The sequence below is a fragment of the Sapajus apella genome, unplaced genomic scaffold (assembly GCF_009761245.1).
Source record: "Sapajus apella isolate SASKATOON/1434 unplaced genomic scaffold, GSC_monkey_1.0 scaffold51, whole genome shotgun sequence".
In the NCBI taxonomy this organism is placed as follows: Eukaryota; Metazoa; Chordata; class Mammalia; order Primates; family Cebidae; genus Sapajus; species Sapajus apella.
The window spans coordinates 5,302,661-5,317,758 of NW_022436991.1; the positions used below are offsets into that span (position 1 = coordinate 5,302,661).

Here is a 15,098-nt window from a genome sequence, read left to right on the forward strand (position 1 = left end):
TGAGTGGGTAATTTTTAAAGAAAGGAGGTTTAAATGGCTCAGAGTTCTGCGGGCTGTATAGGGAACATCGAGGCTTCTGCTTCTGGGGCGGCCTCAGGAAACTTACAATCATAATTTACCATTTTAACTTTTTTTCTTTTTGAGTTGGAGTCTCACTTTGTCGCCCAGGCTGGTCCCAAATATCAGTAGTGCCAAGGATGAGAAATCTTGCTCTAGGGGTGATACGGAGATGCTGTCCCAAAAGCCCACCCCAGGGTACTCCTGACAAACCCTCCTGGTCCCCTAAAGCAAGTGAGAGCCCTAATCCTGGAAAATCAGACGTTATCTGAACCCCTGAGTCCTTGCAGGATGGATGGGGCTCCTTGAGCATCCCTCTGCACTTGGCCTTTACCTTCTCTCATTTGTTTAACAAACTCAGCACATCCTAGTTTGGAAGCAAGCTCATGGAGTCTAATTAACATTCCCCAAGCTTCCCTCACATCCCTCCAGCCTTCACAATTCTGCCATCTCCACATTCCACCTGCCCTATTATTCTTGCAATATTTTTACTGCAATAGACTCGCCTTTATTTTTATGTAAGCACATTTTATTTTAACCGTGATTTTGCATCATGGCCATAAGTGGAAATCTTGCTGTCACTTGCCATGAAGAGACAGCAACAATGCCAATAAATAAGTCCTGTGGGCAGGACTCTGCTTTTTGGAAAAGGAAGTTCAGTAGGGGAACACTGCTGAAGATTTGTTTGTATTCACCTGAGACTTTGCTGGTAGGGTACTCAGGAGAAGTGGCTAAGAATTGAAAAGGGATTCACAGTTTCCTTCTGATTCAGTGCCATTCAATGTCCTGAGTGAGCAGCATGTGAATCTTCCCTTGGGTAACTCTGATATCTCATTTAAGAACACACTGGGTGGGCCGGGTGCGGTGGCTTAAGCCTGTAATCCCAGCACTTTGGGAGTCCGAGGCGGGTGGATCACGAGGTCAAGAGATCGAGACCATCCTGGTCAACGTGTTGAAACCCCCTCTCTACTAAAAATACAAAAAAATCAGCTGGGCATGGTGGCACGTGCCTATAATCGCAGCTACTCAGGAGGCTGAGGCAGGAGAATTGCCTGAACCTAGGAGGCGGAGGTTGCGGTGAGCCGAGATCGTGCCATTGCACTCCAGCCTGGGTAACAAGAGCGAAACTCCGTCTCAAAAAAAAAAAAAAAAACAAAGAACACACTGGGCACGATGGCTCATGCCTGTCATCACAGCACTTTGAGAGCCTGAAAGGAGAGGATCACTTGAGTCCAGGAGTTCAAGACCAACCTGGGCGACACAGAGAGCTTATCTCTACAAATAATTTTTTTTTAAAATTATCTGGGCCTGGGATGCATGCCTCTGGTTCCAGCTACTCTGGAGGCTGAAGAGGGAGGATCACTCGAGCCCATGAGTTTGAGGCCAGCCTGGGCAACATAGGAAGACCCTGTCTCTACAAATATATATTTCTTTTAATTAGCCAGGTGTGCTGATGCATGCCTTTAGTCCAAGCTACTCAGGAAGCTTAGGAGGGAGGATCTCTTGAGACTGGGAGCTTGAGACTGCAGTAAGCCAGGTTCAGACCACTGCACTCCAGCCTGGGCAACAAAGCAAGATCCTGTCTCACCACCAAAAAAAAAAAAAAAAAAAAAAAAAGAACAGAAGCACTATAGTCCTCAAGATCAGGTCCCTGTTCATTACTCTCCAGCCATGTAATTAGGTACAAGTTCAAGTGCGACGGGCAAGAGCCCCAGAGTCATACCACACAAACTCCTTCCACCACAATCAGGCTGTATGGCCTTATTTTGCCTCATTTATAGCTGTGCTTACAGCATCGCTTAGAGGTGAGTTCTTTGACAGATGAGGAAACTGAGGCATGAGAGGCAAAGTGACCTCCTGGTAAATGGTGGGTCCGGAATGCAGACCCACGCTAAGCCCCTCTGTGGAACAGCTGAATTAGGAAGTGCAGGATGGGTTCCTTAAAACATTACGAATAGTTACCTTATGACCCACCAAGTCCATTGCTAGGTATATACTCCCAAGAACTAAAACAGTGACTCAAACAGATACTTGTGTACCCATACTCATAGCAGCATCATTCAAGGCAAAAGCCGCTCAAGGGTCCATTGACAGATAAATGGATCAGTTGTGCTGTATGCATACAATGGAGTATTACCTGAAAAAGGAATGAAATTCTGGCATACGCTACAACGTGGACAAACCTGGAGAGCATCGCGCTAAGTGAAAGGAGCTAGACACTAATGGATGAATCATGTCTGACTGCACTTATATGAGCTTCCTAGGGTAATCTAATTGGTAGAGACAAAAAGTAGAATGGGGCTTTCCAGGAGCTGAAGGACGGGAGAGTGGGAAGTTATTGTTGAATGGATAGAAAGTTTCAGTTTTGCAAGGTGAAAAGAGTTCTGGAGATGGATGGTGACAATAGTCGCACAAGAGTGTAAGTATATTTATTATTACTAAACTATAGACTTAAAAATACTTGGACTGTGTGCAGTGGCTCACGCCTGTAACCCCAGCACTTTGGGAGGCCGAGAGGGATGGGGGGCGGATCATGAGGTCAGGAGCTCAAGACCAGCCTGACCAACATAGTGAAACCCTGTCTCTACTAAAAATACAAAAAAATTAGCCAGACATAGTGGCGGGCACCTGTAATCCCAGCTACTTGGGAGGCTGAGGCAGGAGAATCACTTGAACCCAGGAGGCAGAGGTTGCATTGAGCCGAGATCATGCCACTGTGCTCCAGCCTGGGCGACAAAGTGAGACTCCATCTCAAAAAGAAAAAAATTTAAAATGGTAAATTATATCTTATACCTGTTGAGCATCCTTAAACCAAAACTCCAAAATACTCCAAAATCCAAAACATTTTGGGTACATAATGCCACAAGTGGAAAATTCTATACATAAATACTTAATGCAAACTTTGATTCATGCACACAATTACTTAAAATATTGTATGAAGTTACCTTCAGGCTATGTATATAAGGTGTATATGAAACAGGAATGAATTTTGTGTTCAGGCTTGGGTCTCTTCCCTAAGATATCTCATTACATATACACAAATACTCCAAAATCTGAAAAAAATTCAAAATCAGAAACACTTGTGGTTCCAGGCATCTCACATAAGGGATACTCAACATGCATTATCTTTGACAACAATTTTTTTTTCTTTTTTCTTTTTTTTTTTTTTTGAGATGGAGTCTTGCTCTGTCACCAGGCTGGAGTGCAGTGGCACAAACTCTGCTCGCTGCAACCTCTGCCTCCCGGGTTCAAGCACTTCCCCTGCCTCAGCCTTCCAAGTAGCTGGGACTACAGGAGCACGCCACCACACCCAGCTAATTTTTTTGTATTTTAGTAGAGATGAGAGTTTACCATGTTGGCCAGAATGGTCTCCATCTCCTGACCTGGTGATCTGCCCGCCTTGACCTCCCGAAGTACTGGGATTAAAAGCATGAGTCACCGTGCCTGGCCAACTTCTTTTTTTAAAGAAGTGTAGGATGTTCAGAGGTGCTGTGACAGGGAACTCCAAGAAGAGATGGGGACCAGGCACAGTAGCTCACATCTATAACACCAGCATTTTGGAAGGCCGAGGAGGGAGGATTGCTTGAGCCCAGGAGTTAGAGACCAGCCTGGGCAACATAGCGTGCCTCCATTTCTACAAAACATTAAAAATTAGCTCACACCTATAGTCTCAGCTACTCAGGAGGCTGAGGTGGGAAGATCCCTTGAGCCCAGGAATTTGAGGTGGCAGTGACCTATGATCACACCACTGCACTCCTGCCTGAGTGACATAGCAAGACTCCATCTCTTAAAAAAAAATGTAAATATAATTTTTTTTTAATGAAGAGATGGGAATAGGGAAGAAAGTCAGGGAGGGCTCCCCAGGGGAAGGTCATTTCTCCTGAGACCCGATGGGTGCTGGCCTGGCCTAAATCCCAGTGCCCACAGCTTCCCAGGTAGCATTGAAGCTGGTCCTGCTCCAGCTGGAAGCTTCCTGACCCAAGCCCCATTTGCATACAACCTTGTTTCCATGTCTCTCTATTCCCAAGACCCAGCTAACACTCTTTGTTGGAAGCAAGTCAGAAAGTGCCCCTCGCAGCAGCCGGAAGCAGCCCTTTCAGATTATAAATAGAATCAAGGGCTTTGTTGGTGTAATAAACTATTCCAGTCAAGCAGCTCCTTCGCATTTGTTATTAATTGTGGTCTGGGCAGACGCCACAGAGGGAAATTCCGGCTGTGTATGTTTATTTGCAAGCAGCGGGCCCTAGAGTACACACCGCCCTGGGAGCCACTGCAGCCTTGTGGTGGAACTCTGGAGCTGAGCCTGTTGGTTGAATCCCAGTCATCGTGGGTAAACAGTCATAGAAATGATGGCAATGATAGTGTAGTTCAGTGAGCATTTACTACATGCCAGGCACTGCACTGTCTGCTGGGTGTGAATGTCCATATCAGGTGGACTCTGTGGTTACGCATACCCATTTTACAGATGAGAATACCAAGGCTTGGAGAGATTGCATAGCAGGACCAAGGTCAGACACATTTGCCTGACCACAGGTCATGTTCTAAACTCTTGCACCTTGCAAGGGTTATATTATTGCAAGACACCACTAACATGATCTTTGCCAGCACAACATTGGACCAGCATGTTGACCCTTGCAAAGCACCTTCATGTCTGCTCTGTCTTTGGAGCCAAAGATTACATAGTCCTTGTTTGCCCCACAACACTGCTAAGAAATATGGAGTTTGAGTGACAGAACTAACACAGCACAACTACCTACTGGTGGAGCTCTTCATGACCCCCATCCTCAGCCTTGACACCTGCACTGCAAAAATATACTTGATATTCTCCCCCGATAAACCTGGCTTGTTAACATTCATCTGAAGTCAGCTTCTCCTGCTGCCTCTAATCAGTCTGATTTTTCCACTTATTTTCTGTTTTGTGCCATGGGAATCTGATCACATTGTTAAAATCATAGTTTTTTCTTTCTCTTTTTCTTTTTTTTTTTTTTTTTTTTTAGGAGATGGGCACTGTTTGGGTTTTGGTCTTTCAGAGGCTTCCATGTTCGTAAAGACTCACATAGCTCTGACCATGTGTCATTGTTACCTGTCCTGCAGCTGAAAGCCGGACACACTTCCGCTAGGGACAGATCTCCCTCCTTTTGAAATGAGGACAGTTTGATTAAGCATAGTGACAATGACAGGGCTCTGGGATCACAGACTCACTCCATTCTCAGCTCAGTCACTTTCTGACCAGGACCTCTCCAAGCCTCCGCTTCCTCATGCTTACAATAGAAAGGTAATAGCCCTGCTTTCATAGCAGTTTTGGTAGAAGTGAATAAAATCATGCACAGAAATTGCTTAACACGTAGTAGGTACTCAGTAAAAGGTTAATCTTTCTCCTGACTTGCTTTTTTCCTGCTCCACCCTTCATCCCCATCCCCATCCCCATCCCCATCTCTATCTCCATCTCTCCTTCTGCATGTCTGCTTTCTTTAGATATTTTTGTTCCTTCCCACCCACCCCTTCCCCAGAATAGCTGTTCTCCAGAAGAGCTCTGGGTTTTTTGTTTCTCATTCTCTTTGCAGCTCCCCAGACTAACTGTCTGACCCAAAGATGACTTTATATTTAAGCCAAGGGAGCTCTCTTGCTGGAGTGATTTGTCTTTGATCTCGCAGGACTCCTCCCTTTCTCCAAAAGAAAAGCATCCATGTCTCTGTCTGTCTGTAAATCTGTTCTGCCTTTTGAAACCCTAAAGAGAAGTTACAAAAGGCCTCAGCATTACCTTCCAAGCCCTTTTTCAAGGCCATCATAGAGTCCTTACACCTATCCTCTATATCCCAAATCTCCACTTCTGCAGAGAGCAAGTGGAAATACCAGGGCTGGCTTTGGACTAAGCAACATTGGACTTCCCCTCCCACCTCTGTCCTCACTCACTGTGTGACCTGGGAAACATGCTGACTTCTCTGAGCCTCAGAGGATGATAGTACATTTCTCCCAGGGTCAAATAATGATGGATGCCTAGGAGGCACTTAAGAAACACCAGCTCCACTATATCAGAGCACCCACCCGTCTTCAGAATGCATTCATTCATTTGCTCATTGAACAACTACAGCAAAAGATGTTCATGGCTACAGGGAAAAGCAACGGTTAATCTCAAAGGCCCCATACACTGTAAATGGATGGGTGGTGTTTGGGATGCTAAGCTCTTGGATGCTTTGCTGGATGCATAGTTGGAGGGTTTGCTGTATGTTTGGACAGATGAGTGGTTAGATTTGGATGGATGAATAAATGAACGTATCAAGGGTGGAGTGATGGTGGATGAATGGATGAGTGGTTAGATTTGGATGGATGAGTAAATGGATGGATGAATGAGTGGAAGGATGTTGGATGAGTGGATGAGTGGTTGGATTTGGATGGATGAATGAATGGGTGGATGGGTGGAGGGATGGATGAATGGGTGGATGGATGGACAAATAAGTGGTTGGATTTGGATGGACGAGTAAATGGATGGATGAATGGATGGAATGATGATGGATGGATGAATGGTTAGATTTGGATGGATGAATAAATAGATGAATGGGTAGATGGGTGGAGGGATGGATGAATGAGTGGATGGATGGATGGACAGATAAGTGGTTGGATTTGGATGGATGAGTAAACGGATGGATGGATCAATGGGTGGAATGATGATGGATGAGTGGTTAGATTTGGATGGATGAATAAATGGATGAATGAATGGGTGGATGGGTGGAGGGATAGATGAATGAGTGGGTAGATGGATGGACAGATAAGTGGTTGGATTTGGATGGATGAGTAAATGGATGAATGAATGGGTGGATGGGTGAAGGGATGGATAAAGGAATAAATGGATGGATGGATCGATGGATGGATCAATGGATGGATAGATGGATGGAAAGATAGAGCCTTATTGATCACCTGGAATGAGCATCTCATCTAATACAGAAATACTGCAATACATATGTTAGTTCTTAAATGTATGCCTACCTGCCTGCAATAACTAACTTACAAAGTTTTTAGTTAGCAACAAGCAACTAAAAGCAATTGTTATAAACTTTTCCTTCCAGACTCTAGGTATGATCATGTAGTGTGTATTAGTGGTTCAGGGCATGGTCTTTGGAATAAGACCTGTGTTTGAATCTCAGCTTAACTGGTTAAAGCAGTGTGACCTTGAACCAATCCCTTGGCCTCTCTAAGCTGTGGTTTCCTCATTTGGAAAGAGGGGATAATCGCATTACTTTGTAGGCTCATTAGGAGGATTAAATGATCTAATGAATGTCAAGGGCTGGTCAATGCTCAATAAAAGGTATTGTTATTTGACTGACCCTACATGTGCCTTCCTGTAACTTTTGTTTTACCAAGAGCCAGATGTGTGTCAGATACTGTTCAAGTGTTGCATATTCTGTGGTAAACAGGACGAAAATAGCCCCTTATCTCTTGGAGCTGATGTGCTAGTGGTGTGTTCAGATAATAAACAAGTAAACAGATAAACAGTTGCAGACAGTGTTACATGCTACGCAGAAAGCTGAAACCAGATGAAGTGAAAGAATAAAAGAGGTGGTGGTGAGAGGCAGGAGTCCCTTTTTTGGACTGTGAGCTAATGACAAGAAGATGCATCCATGCAGAGATGTCGAGCCATGGGGAGAGGGTGTTCCAGGTCACAGGAAGCCAGGGAGAAGGTCCTAAGGCGGAAATGAGCTTGTTTGAGGAGGAGAAAGGAGGCCAGGGGACAAGATGGAATGTGGGAACCACCAGTCCAGGACAGGGGGATGGGAGCAGTTAGATCACAGCAGCCATAGAGGCTGCGTGGTGTGATTTGGACATTATCTACGTCAATCTCGAGCTGTCTTCTGAAACTGCATAGAAAGAGCCTTGTTCCTTCAGCAGCCATTCAGCCTTCCAGTGACAGCTTAGACTCTTGATGTCCTAATCCCCCGGCCCCACAGTCTCCATTTTCAGCTCTCCCTGTTGAGATTCTGGAACACTGGCAGGGACTTCCCTGACAGTGCCCTGGGTCCCATAAACCCAGAACCCATAAGAAATTGGGTTGGACCCAAGTGAAATCAGGCTGAGGAACACTAGGAGATTTCTAGATGGAATTATAATAAAGTAAAGCAGGAAGCTGTGTTTCTATCTGAAGCCTTCCCTCTGCAAGGGGAAGAAAGAGACAAGTCTTTGTGGCTTATTGTTGGAATAAAACATGGCTGGTTGTGGTTTCATTGCTTGAGCAAAAAAAAAAAAAAAAAAAAAAGGATGCCTGGGACTATGAATCCAAGTAGATGTGGTGTAGGATTTGGCTTTTAAAGAACATAAGAGATGACAGTGGGTGATGTCTACCCTCACTGATGCAGGAGCTCGAGGCAGGCCACAAGCACCTGCACCCTCATCCCCCCTTGGCAATGTACTCCACGCTAGCTTTCTTCTCAGGTGACCTCTCTCCACGTGGGAGCAGGAAGGCTCTTAGAATCTTCTAGTCTCGTGTGTAACAGAAAACCTCTCACCAGGCACGGTGGCTCACGCCTGTCATCCCAACGCTTTGGGAGGCCAAGGCGGGCAGATCACCTGAGGTCAGGCATTTGAGACCAGCCTGGCCAACGTGGTGAAACCCCGTCTCTACTTAAAAACACAAAAATTAGCTAGGCATGGTGTTGCGTGCCTGTAATCCCAGCTACTCAAAAGGCTGAGGCAGGAGAATTGCTTGAACCCAGGAGGCGGAGGTTGCAATGAGCCGAGATCGTACCACTGCACTCCAGCCCGGGTGACAAGAGTCAGACTCCATCTCAAAAAAAAAAAAAAGAAAGAAAGAACCTCTATTTAGTAGTTCTAACAGAAGTCTGGCATTCTGTCTTACTGGGTAATTAACTTGGTTGGGCCATGTGTTCATCTCCGAACAATACTATGACTACAGAGAGTCAGCGTTCCAATTGGCCAGACCTAAGCTATAGGTCCATCTCTGGAATTGATGATGGAGTTAGGTCTTCCCCACCCATATGGACTGAGAATGGAGGAGAGGATGCTGGTACCTCAAAAGGTATTGGATGATGAAGTTTTAGTTATGCAAGATGAATAAATTCTAAAGAGCCTCCTGTACAACATTGTGCTAATAGGTAGTAATACTGTGGTAAATGTTAGTTAAGGGGTAGAACTCATGCTGTCTGTGCTTACCATCATTAAAACAAATAAATATACAGTATTGGATGCCATTAGAAGAAGGGAGAATGAATTCTGGACTGGCAAAAACAACACATGTAATCTTACATGTGTAAGATTACACGTGTAATTTCCTAACTCAATATCTGCTGCTTCCTCTGTGATTCAGAGATACGTCTCATACAGCTCTCACCTCCTCCTGCCTTGTTCAGTAGCTTGATATGTGTCCATGTGCTTCCAGCCTTTTTAAGCTCCTTAGGATGTTGTAAGCACCCCAGCGTCCCCTACCCATTTTGTGCCCAACAGTGTGAGAATCTTAAAACGTGCTTAGTGGCATTGAATGATAGTTTAGCGCCCAATTTGATGACCGTGCCCCTGAAATAGTCCCCAGAAGCAGCATCAGGGAAACTTCCCACCCCTCAGAGGATGGCAGAGCCTCACTTTCTCCTCTCTGATTTTCCCCAGGTAAAGCCAACAAGAACGTGCAGTGGGACGAGGACTCCGTGGAGTACATGCCGGCCAACCCAGTCAGAATCGCCTTTGTCCTGGTGGTCCACGGCCGCGCCTCTCGGCAATTGCAGCGCATGTTCAAGGCCATCTACCACAAAGACCACTTCTACTACATTCACGTGGACAAGGTGAGGAGACTCTGTGATCGCTCCTTGCTGGGCTTCCTTCGAGGCCTGTCCGTCCTTCTCTGATCCACTCCTCTGCTTCACTAATCCAGGCTGTCCACTTTCAGAAAACTCTTGGAAACTGACCAGCTGCCTGTCCACAGAGCACTGGGCCCTAACGTGCTGCCTCTGTGTGTGTGTTGGTTTCAAAGTTTCCAGCTGTGACTTACAGCTTTCTCCATAAATGCTGTTTCTTACCTCTCCTCTCTGCTCAGTGCCCTCACCTGCCTCTCACATACTTTGTGGGAATAGCTACATGTATTAGTCCATTTTCACGCTGCCAATAAAGGCATACCCCAGACTGGGTCATTTATAAAGAAAGAGTTTTAATGGACTCACAGCTCTACATGGCTCAGGAGGCCCCACAATCATGGCAGAAGGTGAAAGTCATGTCCTACATGGTGGCAGCAAGGGAAAAATGAGAGCCAGCCAAAAGGGATTTCACCTTATAAAAGCATCAGATCTCATGAGACTTATTCACTATCACGAAAACAGTATGGGAGAAACTGACGCCATGATTCAATTATCTCCCACCGGGTCCCTCCCATAACACATGGGAATTATGGGAGCTATAATTCAAGATTAGATTTGGTTGGGGACACAGCCAAACTATATCACTATCCCAGGGGAGAGTACACTTTTTCTATATAAGGCCAGAGAGGCTCACACCTGTAATCCCAACACTTCGGGAGGCTGAGGCAGGTGGATCGTGAGGTCAGGAGATCGAGACCATCCTGGCAAACACGGTGAAACCCCATCTGTACTAAAAATACAGAAAATTAGCTGAGCTTACTGGCACGCACCTGCAGTCCCAGCTACTCAGGAAGCTGAAGCTGAAGAATCGCTTGAACCGGGCAGGCAGAGGTTGCAGTGAGCCAAGATGGTGCCACTGTACTCCAGCCTGACAGAGTGAGACCAAAAAAAAAAAAAAAAAGCCCAATAGTATATATTTTAGGTGTTGCAGGCCACACACTCTCTGTCACAGCTCGACTTGTGCTAAAGCAGCTGAGGAGAACATGTCAACAAATGTGCATGGCTGTGTGCCAATAAAACGTTATTAACAAAAACCTGCAGCAGCCCCATGGACTCCTGAGCTACCTTGTCCCAGAGGTTTCCTTTGGTGACATAATTATGCCTTTAGTCAAGAAGGCAAAGGGGATGTCTTGTCCAGAGGCTGGCTTCTAGCAGACCTGTGAGAGGCTGATGGAGGAGCAGTGAGTAGGAAAGGGAACCAAAAACAGAAACTGCCTCTGAAATATACATGGGTGTAGATAGAGCCTATTTCCCAGCTTGTCATCCTCAGACCTCATGCAGCTGTCATGTATAAACATGCAAAGCTGGCAGGGCGCAGTGGCTCACGCCTGTAGTCACAACCCTTTGGGAGGCCAAGGCGGGTGGATCACCGAGGTCAGGAGTTCGAGACCAGCCTGGCCAACATGGTGAAACCCAATCTCCACTAGAAGTACAAAATTAGCCGGGCCTGGTGGTGTGCACTTGTAATCTCAGCTGCTCTGGAAACTGAGGCAAGAGAATTGCTTGAACTCAGGAGGCGGATGTTGCAGTGAGCTGAGATGGCGCCACATCACTCCAACCCAGTTGACAAAGTGACACTCCATCTCAAAAAATAAATAAAATAAAATTTAAGAAATGCAAAGTCCCAGGCACCACTGGCTCAAGCTTAGTGAACCATTACCTCAGAAGTGGGGCCAGGGAATCTGCATTTCAAATAGCTAATTTGAAATGTAAAAAATAATTCCAGTTTGAATTGCAATGCAGAAAGACATCTCAGTCCAGAATCATAAACTTGGCAAAGTCCACTGTGCTCAGAAATGCCCAGCCAGGAGAGAATAGACAGAGAGGGGACAGCGGTGAGGGGCATGCCTGAGTGTTTTCTAGGCCACTGAATGTCACCCTTTCTCTCCTGGGAAAAGCGCTCTAATTACCTGCATCGGCAAGTGCTCCAGTTCTCCAGGCAGTACGGCAACGTCCGCGTCACCCCCTGGAGAATGGCCACCATCTGGGGAGGAGCCAGCCTCCTGTCCACCTACCTGCAGAGCATGCGGGATCTTCTGGAGATGACCGACTGGCCCTGGGACTTCTTCATCAACCTCAGTGCAGCCGACTACCCCATCAGGTAAGGCGGCCAAGAGCCCCACGCCGGCCTGGTCTGATACCCTGATCTGGCTGGCCCTGGCTGGGAAGCTAGGAGGCAGAAGGAGACTGATGCTTGGTCTCTACAAGATCTCTCAGGATAGGATTCTGATTGGACCTGAGAATCGTGTCTTCGTTCTCTCATTCATTCACGCAGATACAGACTGAGCACATGGTTTTCCCAACTCTATTCGCTGATACAGCAGTGCGCTAAACAGACTGAAACTCCAACCTGCGTGGAGCTTTGTATTAGGTGGGGTTCTCTGGAGGAACAGAACTCATAGGATAGATGTATATATAAAGGGGAGTTTATGAAGGAGTATTGACTCACGTGATCACAGGGTGAGGTCTCATAGTAGGCCGTCTGCAAGCTGAGGAGCAAGGAAGCCAGTCCAGGCTCCAAAATCTCAAAAGTAGGGAAGCTGATGGTGCAGCCTTCAGTCTGTGGTCAAAGGTCCAGAAGTCCCAAAGCTGAGGAACTTGGAGTCCGATGTTCAAGGGCAGGAAGCATCCAGCACGGGAGAAAGATGTAGGCTGGGAGATTCAGCCAGTCTATTCTTTACAGGTTCTTCTGCCTGCCTTTATTTTGGCCATGTTGGCAGCTGATTGGATGGTGCCCACCCAGATTGAGGGTGGGTCTGCCAGTACCCTCACAGACACAGCCAGGAACAATACTTGCATCCTTCAGTCCAATGAAGTAGACACTCAGTATGAACCATCAGAAGCTTCCATTCAAGTAGGAAGACAAAGAACAAAATAAGTCAAATGATATCTTAGAAAAATAAAGCAAAGGGCCAGCATAGGGGAGAGTTGTCATTTTACCAACAGTGGCCAGGAAGGTTTTCACGGATAAGAACAGAAGATGAAAAAGAGAGTCACACCTACAGAGAAAGTGGTCCGGGCAGGCACAAAGGCAGGGGCTAAGCCCAGAGGTGGGACCATGCCTGGCTTGTGTGAGGAACAGCGGGGCTCAGTGTAGCTGGAACAGAGTAAGTGACAGGTAGCATAACAAGGGACACAAGGTCAGGGAGTAATTTGAGGCTAGACTGGGGATATCCTAGAATTTGGCTGTTAGTCAAAGCAAGATGGAAGCCACTGACATGATACTTTGAATGCTGTTGTGAACAGTGTGTGTGTGTGTGGGGGGGGGATTTTGTATACATACATATATATATATATATATATATATATATATGTATGTGTGTGTATATATATATGTATATATATATGTGTGTGTGTGTGTGTGTGTGTATATATATATATATGTATATATATATTGGAGACAGAGTCTCGCTCTGTCACCCAGGCTGGAGTGCAGTGGCGTGATTGCAGCTCACTACGGCTTCCACCCACCAGCTTGGGGTCATTCTCCTACCTCAGCTTCCCAAGTAGCTGGGGCTACAGGCACCTGCCAACACACCTAGCCAATTTTTGTATTTTTAGTAGAGATGGTTTCACCTTGTTGGCCAAGCTGGTTTCAAACTTCCGCCTGCCTTGACGTCCCAAAGTGCCAGGATTGCAGGTGTAAGCCATTGCCCCAGGCTGATATTTTCTAATGGGAGGGCAGCTCTTTCCTCTGGATTTGCTGACAAGGGTGAAAAGGAAAGTGGATGGGGATGGAGAGGGAGACCTTCCTCCCTGTGATGGCACAAGGTTATTGGGTGCAGTATTCCCAGGAGATCTAGACGAAAGTCCTAAAAAAAAGAAACTTTCATTAAGGCAACCTTCAAACACGTTCAAGAGTACCAAGAATAGTGTCATGAACTCCCGCATCGATGTCACCCTGGTTAATTCATGGCCATTTTACTTCTGACTGGACCTTCATCCTCTTCCCCCACATTGGATTATTTTGAAGCAAATCTAAGATATCATATAATTGTATCTATAAATATTTCAGTTGATATCTAGAAAAGATCTCTTTTTTTAAGACAGCACCGGCCGGGCGCGGTGGCTCAAGCCTGTAATCCCAGCACTTTGGGAGGCCGAGGCGGGTGGCTCACGAGGTCAAGAGATCGAGACCATCCTGGTCAACACGGTGAAACCCCGTCTCTACTAAAACTACAAAAAAAAATTAGCTGGGCATGGTGGCGCATGCCTGTAATCCCAGCTACTCAGGAAGCTGAGGCAGGAGAATTGCCTGAACCCAGGAGGCGGAGGTTGCGGTGAGCCGAGATCGCGCCATTGCACTCCAGCCTGGGTAACAAGAGCGAAACTCCGTCTCAAAAAAAAAAAAAAAAAAAAAAAAAAAAGACAGCATCACAGTGATGCTTACATCTAAAATATGAGTAGGCATGTTTTAATGGCATCAAATATCTAGGCCACATATTCCCAAGAGTTTGGGTTTTGAATCAGAACCCAAATAAGGTAGAAGGGTGAAAGGAAGTCCTCTCTTTAAAGCTAAAATTGGCTTCTTTCTTCTTCACAGCATGGTCACTGGGGGTCTTCTCTAGTCCTGGGCTTGGGGACATCCCACCATCTGCTGGGAGACCCTAGACCCTGCAAAAGGTGCCAGGGGGCACAATCTCTGATCAGTTTGAACAGGGCACACCTGACACCCTTGAACCTGAGAAAAATGATGGACACTAGAAAGACAACTGTTTTCTTTTGTCCATAGGACAGAGGGGTAAAAGGGTGTGTTTATATAACATTGCTGGCAGAGTTTTACCTAACCACAATTTCGTTCGTTTGTTCAACAAACATTTGCTGAGCAACTACCATGCTACGTGCCGAGTAGTCCATTTTGTGAACAAAAGCGATGGAGCTTCCTCTACTTCTCCCCAGCTCATGGAAAGTGTATCCTAGTTGAGAAGATGGAGTTAGATGATCTTGCCAAAGACACATCATGCAAGGTGTGAACGAGCCATAACGAAAGGAAGATGTGGGAGTGGAGAAAAACTCGAGGGGGTGTCATCAGGAGGTCAGAAAGCCCTCTGAATATTCAGCTTTGAGCCGAGACCTAAAGGACAAGACGGGATCCATTGGGAGGGAAATGAGAAAGAGACCCTTCTAGGCCAGGGTTCTCAGCAGTGGCACTGCAGATGTTTAGGGATGGCTAATTCTTTACTGTGG

The 15,098-nt window shown here is 46.1% G+C and overlaps 1 protein-coding gene across 1 annotated transcript in view; it reads left to right on the top strand.

Moving 5' to 3' along the window:
• The window catches only part of XYLT1 (xylosyltransferase 1), a gene marked incomplete at its 5' end in the record, with an annotated part of 256,894 nt that overhangs the window by 151,791 nt on the left and 90,005 nt on the right, over positions 1-15,098 (top strand). Inside the window, 2 exons of the mRNA XM_032242703.1 lie at positions 9,670-9,842; positions 11,810-12,012. Of these exons, the coding sequence (XP_032098594.1) occupies positions 9,670-9,842; positions 11,810-12,012 (376 nt within the window). The remainder of the gene's footprint in view (positions 1-9,669; positions 9,843-11,809; positions 12,013-15,098) is intronic.